We start from the raw sequence: 10,134 nt of genomic DNA on the forward strand, positions 1-10,134 counted from the left end.
GTACAGTGAACTCTACCAATCAAAGAAAAAAGACAGTAGAAACCATTATTTTATTCCAAACTTTATTTCCAACTGTTAGTCTGGCTACTGATTGACATTTCAGATCAAACTCCACCGTTTCTGTGCCCAAGTCTTACTACTCGGGCCAGATCTACATAGGTTAGATTGGACTGTTTAATTGAACAGACAGCAGGGCCAAGAAGTTTTCAAGCCCGTCCGTTAGACGTCCATGCTTAATCTAAGGCTGCAAAATAGAAACATGCACTGATATGCAAGATAAGTTTGCTAATTCTCAGAATTCTTAATGCTCTGGGCCATTACGATGTCAGGCATACAAGATGACTGTGATTGGCTGTTGTTACATGTGCCAACCAATGAAAACGGTCCAGTCAAATCATGGTGAGTTGCTAGTCACCACATAAACAGTATATGCTGAGACTGAAATATGAAAAAAGTACATCTTTAAGCTACGTAAGGTTGTACGTTTCACTAAAATAAAATACTGTTATAGACATCAATCAATCCCTGTTATTCTGACCAGTACTGTAAACATTCGGCAGAACGTGTTTTATGGGAGGTCGGGTAAAGTTCTGCATTGAAAATGAGTAAGGGTTACCGTTATGAATAACACCTGCTTTCGTTCAGGGAAAAAATGAGGGGTTTATATTAGATGGTTGTGGCTGTCTTTTGAGTAAAAGCAGTAATGATCAACCAAACCCTTCAATCACTTTCAGTTTTGTGCGGTTTTTCATACTTGCATCAGATTTAACCTATTAAGCATGCCACTGTTTTTTTTAAAAGAAACCTAAATAAAACATTCATAAATGACATGGCTGCTCAAATTTTCTCAGCAGCCACAATTAGGTGCTAATATGAGCTTGAGCTGCTTCTCTACATACAACTGTTTCAGATAGGGACTAGTTGATTTGAAAGAAGAATGTCCTAAAAATATTCTTTTTCTCTTTGATTTTAGGGTGAAATGTGACCTAGACATGTTTTTTTGTGAGATTTCACCCATGAAATCGTCCAATTATCCAAACAAGGGACCCTTTAACATATAAACTACCTAAAAGGTATGAGTAGTGGAGTTAGTTAAATTGAAAACTACTATTAGAAGTCAAAAAGCTGGAGCCTTAAGGTCACAATCACTGAAAGCTGACAAGATAACTTTCCATTACACCCACTTGACAACGCAGTGACTAAAGATGAGAGAAGAATGGCAAAGTTAAATCAGGCTCAACTTCACAGCCACAACTCTAACAAATCACGAAACACTCCTCAGTCAACACTTTTACTCATTTCAGTCAAAATGAATCTGAATGCAACCATAAAAATGAAAAAGCCTATGTACAAGTTCACTCACCCAGTATGTCACCTCAAAATGTGCAAAACATGATTTGTCACATTTGCAGTTTTTGTGTAACTCACATGAAACCAGTCGACAATGAGCAAATGAGCTGATAGGAGTGTGTTTGAATGTTAAGTGCTTTTTGCATGTCAAATTTCCTGGAATTCATTAATATCCAATTAGCATCAAGAGTGTATGTTTGTGTATGAGGTACCAACCCCTCCCTTCGGTATGTGCAATAAAGCAGCAGCATCTACATCCGTCGTTTCTGTTCATTTTGCTCGTTTTTTGAAACATGAGAATAAACACATTGTAGGGGGAGAGGTTGAATGTCCAGCGAAGCAAGACTACTTTTCACCCTCGTCGTCATATTTCTCGCCCACCGAGCTCAAACGGCATTTAACGGTTCCTGCTAAACACAAAAACATGCCCAGTGCTGCGGCCACTCAACGTCCCAGAGAGCCAGACGCTGCCTAAAACACTGTCTAGACGTCCTCTATGCGTTTGCATACATTCTTGATCCTTCTCAGGCGTCCTGCGGGGTTGCCCTCTTGAGGTCTCGGATCTGTTTGATTAGGTAGGTCTTCTCGTCGCTGAACTGCTCGTCCTCTGTGCGGTCGTTCTGGAACTTGCTGAGGAACTCGATGAGTTTGGTCTGGTTCTTCAGGAGGATGTCCATGATGGGCTGGGTCTTGTTCGGATTGGCCACAAACACCTGAATGCATAGAGAAAGTTTGAGATGCGTTTGCATTTGCGACTGAAAAGTAGTGTGTGCGACTATGAAAAAATATTTAGGAGCACTATGTGAGACTGACCCAATCAGCATATGTGTTTGCACTGAGGAGAGCGTCGAAGGATTCTACGTGTTTTTGCAACGTTGTGTAATGTATCACGGACATATCTCAAGAATCCTTTCATTAACAAAGTGTAGAGATATTGTAAATAAGAGATTCATTGTGCCGTGTAGAGAGCTTCGTTGATTATAATGGAACTTTGTGAGATTGCAATGAACTAAAATGAGTGACAGCTTTTAATAATTTTTAAGGGAGTTTGTAAATGAGATGTTGATTTAATACAACAGTTAAATCAACAAGAAGTTATTATTAAGATACTTACAGTCAAGCTCGAAATTATTCATACCCCTTGAAAATTCTGACTTTTATTCAACCAGCAAGTTTTTTTGATTAGAAATGACACAGACGTTGGCGCAGCCGCAGGTCGCCACTCGCCAGTGATCTCCTTTGAGCTCCCTTAGCCATGACTGTCCACAAACCAACAGCAGAGAGCTTCAGTTTTTTTTTCACCTGTTGAGTTTATTAAAACAGCTGTTCCCAATGAATCAGGGTAATTAGGATGCTTTAGAACAGCTTGGACTATTTGGAATGGTATAGAACTTTGGATTTTCCAATAAACTGTGACAGTTTCCAAAGGGTATGAATAATTGTGGATGCACACTTTTTGTTCAAATGTAAATAAAAGCTGAGAAATATATTTTTTCCACAATGATTCCTCTTGTACATTGTTTTATTATCTTTTGAGAGAAGCCTGTGTCATTTCCAGTCAAAAAAAAACTTGCTGGTGGAATAAAAGTAACTAAGTCAGAATTTGCCAGGGGTATGAATAATTTCGGGCTTGACTGTACACTGTCTAACTATAACACTATTGCCAGATTTTGCTCTATTTTGTCGTCAAAATAGTCTGAAACAAGTCACAACTGAGCCGCTTCGCATCTACACTAGAACACAGCAGTGTTTCGTTTATGAACAAACGTGCGTTTTTAAACGAATCTAGTGAAATGATATGAAATAGTCAAATATCACCTCGTAATAGGAAGGCTATTTTTTTTTTTTATTATTGTTTAGAATGTGCTCCTGAAATTTTGACTGTGCTCCAAATTTGTTTAATTTAGTTAACAGAAAAGTAAGCGTAGAGCCCTGGGGATGGCTTACCGGTGAGGTCTGGAGTGGGATGGGGTTCAGTTCATACCTTAAATACATGAAAGGCTTCAAACTGGATGTTGCGGCTCTTGTCTCTCAGTAGGTTCATCATGAGTTTGAGGTTCTCTGGTTTGCTTATGTACTTTGTCATTATAGTGAAGTTGTGCCTGTCTAAAAGCAGCTCTCCCAAAAGCTGAGAGGAAGAGGAAAGACATAAAACATGATGGTGTGGCTACAGTAAACATACAATCAAGTTTAAATGCATTGTACAGCTGTACCATACACACAAATAGATATCACTACCATTTAAAGTTAGAAATTAGACATTTAAAATAGGAAATTATCATTTTTATTTATCAAGGGTGCATTAAACCAACAAAAGTGATTGTAAAAACATTTATAAATATTACAAAAGAAGCACAACCATTTACCACAGTGATAAAAATAAGCAATAAATTAGCATATAACAATGATTTCTGAAGGATCATGTGACACTGAGGGAGTAATGATGCTGAAAATTCAGCTTCGTATATGAAAATAATTGTAGCCTTCAAAAAACATCAAAAAATCTTAGCGATTTCAAACTTTTGAACTGTACTTTAAATAAGCACAACGAACCACAACGAAGCACAACCCACAACATATAAATTAACCAGTTTCTTACCTTTAGCGACTGCCTCTTAGTCACATAGTTTTCTGAGTGAAGAAGTTTCTCATATTCACTAAAGAACTGAAGAGGGGAAAGAGATATAGTAAATACAAAACTGATTAGCTTTTTCCTCATACATATTTGCATACTAACGGCACATTTGCATTAGACAAAATATCAAACCAAGTGGCATTTATTTAAAGAAAGACAGCACTTTCCAGACAAAACACTTAGCAAGTAGTAGTCTGTTTGATTATAAAATGTCAAGAAAAATATATACACATCCAATCAAAAGATTTTGCACATTAAGATTTTTTTTTTTAAATGAAGCCTCTTCTGCTCACCAAGCCTGCATTTATTTGATCCAAAATACAGCAAAAGCAGTAATATTGTGAAATAATTTTACTATATAAAATAACTGCTTTCTATCTGAATAAATTTAAAAATGCAATTTATTCTTGTGATCAAAACTAAATTTTCAGCAACATTACTCCAGTTTTCATCCATCCTTCAGAAATCATTGTAATATGCTAATATGAATATGAAACATAAATATTGATGATAATAATAATAATAAATACAGTTGAGTACATTTCTTCAGGTTTCTTTGATGAATAGAAAGATGCAAAGATCAGCATTTATCTGAAATAAAAAAAAAACTTCTGTAACATTATAAACTACACCATTCAAAAGCTTGTCAGCATATATATATATATATATATATATATATATATATATATATATATATATATATATATATATATGTTTATTTATGGTAAATAAATTAATGCTTTTATTTAGCAAAGTTGTGTTTCAATTTCAGATAAATGCTGTTTTTTCAGAAATTTCTATTCATCAAAGAAACCTGTAAAGATTCTACTCAGCTGTTTTCAGCATTATAATAAATGTTTTTGAACAGAATGCTTTCTGAAGGATCATGTGACTGAAGTAATGATGCTAAACATTCAGCTATGAAATCACAGGAATAAATTACATTTTAAAATATATTTAAATAGAACACAGCTATTTTAAACAGTAATAATTCAAAATTGTACTGTTTTTGGATCAAATAAATTCAGACTTGGTGAGCAGACGTCTTTAAAAAAAAACATTCATAATCTCTGGTAGTGTACTGTACATATACCGTCTAAAATTATGACAAAAGTGTTTGGACATACAGTTGTCAAAATGTTACTGAAAGCTGTCCACACTTAATCTGAAGTACATGAGGGGAACTGACTTCATACACCTACTAAAATCAATTTTACAGCAGTTAATTAAGTCACTGTGCTAATATGATGATGTAAAGATAGTTCTGAGAAAAGCTCTGGTAGTATTTCTTGGTATTTTTTAACCTAATCTATTAAGACATTTTTAAAGTCAGGCATAAGGACATAAGTGGCCCACTTAAAATTTAAATCACTTCCAATTGTATTGACTTTCACATCAAATGCAAACAAACAGTTCTGAGAAGAACCCGCTCCAGAATGACTGACAGATTCAATCAGATCCAAAAACAACAGACAATGACAGAAAAGCCTGTGACTCACTCTGTCATAGTGCTGCTCCAGAAACTCAGCACTGAGCAGTTTGTGTCTCGTCAGCAAATCCTGGAAGAAAACCAAACAAATGCAATTCATCAGACATAATAATTAAACAGTGTATCTGAAGATGCAATAATCAAAGATGCCACCCAGACAAAACATACAGGCAAGACTTGTACGTTTACAAAAACACTAACTTTAAAAGTGGCAAATGCATCCGAGGCGATGTCGAAGGTGGACATCTCCACGTATCTGAAGAAATCATAGAATTGCTCAGAGCAGAGGGTGATCTTGGCCAGCGGCTCGTGCCGTATGCATTCCCTCAGCATGATACCACAATTCAGAGCAATGTCTGGAGATTCGTAACTACAAAAAAAGACAGGGGTTCAACACCAGAAACATTTTCCCAATATATACACCAACTCATGTTGATCCAAACAATTTATATTGAGTGTATATCACGCAATTCTGACTTTATAACTCGCTACTGTGAGTTTGTATCTCAAAATTCATGTTTGGCTTTCTTTCATAGACCAAAAAAGAGATGCTAATGTTCATGCTGCTTAGTTCTTTTCTATACAATGAAACTAAATGGTGACCAGAGGTTGTAAAGCACCAAACATGCACCACAAAAGTAATCTATATAACTCATTTCCAACCTTCTGAAGTCATATGGCCTACTTTTAAAGTGCTTTATAGAGTTTTTACCCTTGGTCACCATTCACTTCCATTGTATTCAAAAGCATCAGCGTTTCAACGTTTAGAGTTAGGGTGATAACAAAATTGACATTTTTGACTGGGAATTACCAAAACATTCACATTTAAGATAATATCGCTGATGTACACAAAGATAAGGTTGATTCAAGGTTATTTTAGGAGTAAATACTAATCTGGGATCAGATAGCTTCTCTAAAAACTCATTAGTCACCAAACCAGTTTCCTGGTTGAGATTTGATCTAAACAACTGCCTCTATATTGGAAAAGCGGACTGAACTAGTCTTAACAACTGCAGAATGCCTTTACAATATGTTTGTGTGCGTGTCTCACCCTTTAAGCAGCATGAAGAGTATATTTTGCTGAGTGCATAAGTATTCGACCGTAGGCGTCCGTGTGCCGATCTGACGTCTCAGAATGTTATTAAAGATCTGTGCCACGTCTTTCTTGCCCTAAACACAAATAACATGTAGAATAGTTACTGAAAAGCTCAATTGATCAAAATACAAGCATGCATTTCACAAATGGGAACCTGAGAGATCAAATTAATGTCAAATGGTTTACAACTGGTATTTTAACTGTACAAGTGGCTAGTCAAGACAGAATAAAATTTGCATCTGGTTAATTGACACAATATTAACATCTCTCAGTTGTATAATAAGTAGCTATGTTTGATTAGATGGCATTACGGGGAGAATCTCATTTGAGGATACATTGTGGAAGATGTTGTGGGTTATCTTTGAAGTTTTTCTACTTAATTTAATGGTTGTTTCTTATCTATTAAACAAAATTGAAGTTGGTGTAATTATATTATGTGGCTAAGGGAACCACTAGGGGGCTTAGCACAGTTGGCTCAAAATGATTTAAAATAAGATTAAACATGCTTTAAAATAAGCTACAAATTTAAATTTAAGCTAATATTATATATGTCCGGTTTCAATTTGTTTCCTCAACTACTGCTTTTTATTTAAGAATCAAGGTTCATATGATCTTGGAAAACATATGATCTTGATCTTCTGAATGTATGAGAGAATTGTAATATTTTGTGATATTTAGACCTGGAAAAGTCATGCAAAATTAATAATATTTAAAAAAGAAAGCAAGAAAATGTTTTTAATGACTATATTTTTTCTAGTTATGTTAAGCTCTAAAATTTTATCAGATAGAAAGTGCTATTTAAAAAAAAATGTAATCAAAAATAACTAAAATGCATTCATTGTTAATAAAAAGTGCAAACCCATTCAATTGTTGAAACTTCTGTAATTACAGAATTGTATTATGAAAAAACTTATATTTTAATTAGCCATTATTATTATTATTAATATTATGTAAGATTTTGCTTATTTTAAGCATTAGTCGACAATTAGTTGCACGTTTATTAATAAATCATTTATATCATAATAATGAGCCTTTACAGCCTGATAAGCACTTAAGCACACGCAAAAAAAGCGCACCGGCAGATATAATAATTATAAAGAGATGAAGTCGGCAACACCGACTCATCAGTAAGTTTCATACGGATTACAGAATCCGAGAATATTTGTTTTCTATTTGAATTGGTTCATTTTAAACTAGACATTTCACTCTCTACAGATATTTTTTTCATTCCTGTAAGGCAAGTATACACAAAGTTGCGAAGTTCCGCAGAAAGCACATCTTCATTGCTTTCATTATTTTACAAAAGCGCAATGTTTCGTTGTTATTCTGAGTGCACGCAAATAAACAGAGTCTTTACAGAACAGAAAGATGTATTGCTTTTATCTGTATGACCAAAAATTCCGAAGTATTTTGCCTCCATTTGTCATGCAGTGAGCTCGCTACTATTCAGCTTCCACACTCCACACAGACACTTCAATACCGCACATTTTTCTAGGTTAACATTAGACTGAGCAACCATATAAAGTTGCAACTATAAACATCTTTCAGATGAAAAGCCACTTCCTGTGACTAAGAGACGATACAATGTTGGCAAACACAGCCTCTTTCTCATCAACTAATGGTTAGTTGACTATTAGGGGGCAGCCCTAAGATTTAAATAATTCTTTAATTAAACAAATTTAAATTGCCACTTTTATTCTGCTAATAAAAAGCTTTGTCATTACAGCATCGGTGCAAGAAAGGTTCAGATCTGCTGGACTACAAGCACATTTAATGTTGTCCGGGATTTATGGGGGGTTTTACTCTACGAAGGCTGATCGCCTGACCGCTTCCACGTCACAATCTGATTAATTTAGCAAGTGTAGGTTGTTTTGACTCATACTTTGACCAAAAGCGAATAAGTGTGAATCTTCAGATATATAAAAAAATGTATTTAAAAAAAAAACTGCATTTGAAATCTGCTAAATAGCTTTTGAGAAATTAGAGCCAACTTTTGTGCCATTTTTTGGCCTAGTCTATTAAACTCCAAAGTCTATAAAACCACCTCAAAGTCGATGAGCTGCAGATCTGCGACGAGGATGCTGAGCAGGCCGCTGTTGTAGAGCTCCTGAGCGAGCTGAGCCACGGCTTCTGTCTGCGGCTCCTTCTCATTCGTGCCGTAGAGAATCTCCTTCATGGCCAGCAAAGATTTGGACACCTCTTCAGAGGCCTGCGGGCACAGACCGTCTCATTAATGGCCTTTATAAGTAATATTCATAGTAATAACCTATAACCTATATGCATATTTCTTTAAAACACTGCATATGTCTTAAATACCTTCTCAGCCTTCTTGTCTGAAATGTCCTGCTTCTCTAGAATGGTCATGTTGTCCTTTAGATTCTTCACAATGTCCGCTGGACACTTGTGGGACTTACCGAAAGGGAACGGCATGGCAACACGTTACCAGGAAATTAGATAGCAGAGAGCCCACCTGTGAAAGAGAGAATTTCAAAAAATTAACAAAGAAAGAATGAACAAACTAACTCATTCATGAACAAAATAACGAATAATAAAATAACTAACTTCTCTCAATGTCACAGAAAGCAAGAACGAACAAGGTCAATGAATAAAAGAATGAATAAATGGATGAAATAGTGAAAGAGCCAAACCATAAACAAAAGATTGAACCAAATGATAAACACACAAAAGAAAAATGAACGACATAAACAAAATGAAGAGAGGAAATAATGAATAAATAAACAAATGAGACGTTTATGCAAATTGAAAGAAAATTCATGTACAAACCAATGAAGTAACCAACACATGAATGAAATAAGGAACAAATAAATGACAGCACGAATGAATGAACAACAATGAACAGATTAATTAACTAAAGAACGAACATTAATTAAATTTTGAACAAATGAATAAACAAATGAAAAAACTAATGAACAGATGAAGGAGCTAAGAACAAACATTAAAAAATAAAAAGAAATGAAAGAAATCATGAACATGAAAGAATGAATAATCGGAAAATCGTGGAAAATATTAACAAATGAATAAATAAATAAAAAAAACAGATGAATGACCTAAAGAATGAATGAAACAAATTTACATAACATTTTCATTGATGTATTTGGCAAACGCTTTTATATTTTTATTATAACGCTTTTAAGTGACTTACACTGTATTTACTGTATACTTTTTTTTAATCAGTTCTTGCTACCAACTATCAAACTCAACAAAAATTTACAGATAGCATACTCACCCCCTTGTCATCCAAGATGTTCATGTCTTTCTTTCTTCAGTTGTAAGGAAATTATGTTTTTTGAGTAAAACATTTCAGGGTTTCTCTCCATATAATGGACTTCTATGGTGCCCCCGAGTTTGAACTTCCAAAATGCAGCTTCGAAGGGTTCTAAACAATCACAGCTGAGGAAAGAAGGGTCTTATCTAGCAAAACGATGGGTTATTTTCTAGAAACATTTACAACTAATATACTTTTAATCTCACGTGCTCGTCTTGCCGAGCTAGACAAAATGAGCAGCATTTGAGGTTAATAAGTTTATAAATTGTAATTTATTT

General features: G+C 34.8%; 1 protein-coding gene across 1 annotated transcript in view; it reads right to left on the reverse strand.

The window, feature by feature from the left end:
- Positions 1-45: 45 nt before the first annotated feature.
- cab39 (calcium binding protein 39) overlaps positions 46-10,134 on the reverse strand; it is an 11,964-nt gene continuing 1,875 nt past the window's right edge. The window contains exons 2-9 of the mRNA XM_073817653.1: positions 8,887-9,040; positions 8,615-8,779; positions 6,526-6,644; positions 5,676-5,844; positions 5,485-5,544; positions 3,950-4,015; positions 3,335-3,478; positions 46-2,063 (exon numbers count right to left, since the gene is read on the reverse strand). Of these exons, the coding sequence (XP_073673754.1) occupies positions 1,875-2,063; positions 3,335-3,478; positions 3,950-4,015; positions 5,485-5,544; positions 5,676-5,844; positions 6,526-6,644; positions 8,615-8,779; positions 8,887-9,000 (1,026 nt within the window). The 5' untranslated portion in view covers positions 9,001-9,040 and the 3' untranslated portion in view covers positions 46-1,874. The remainder of the gene's footprint in view (positions 2,064-3,334; positions 3,479-3,949; positions 4,016-5,484; positions 5,545-5,675; positions 5,845-6,525; positions 6,645-8,614; positions 8,780-8,886; positions 9,041-10,134) is intronic.

Source organism: Garra rufa, chromosome 14 (genome assembly GCF_049309525.1).
Source record: "Garra rufa chromosome 14, GarRuf1.0, whole genome shotgun sequence".
Classification (NCBI taxonomy): Eukaryota; Metazoa; Chordata; class Actinopteri; order Cypriniformes; family Cyprinidae; genus Garra; species Garra rufa.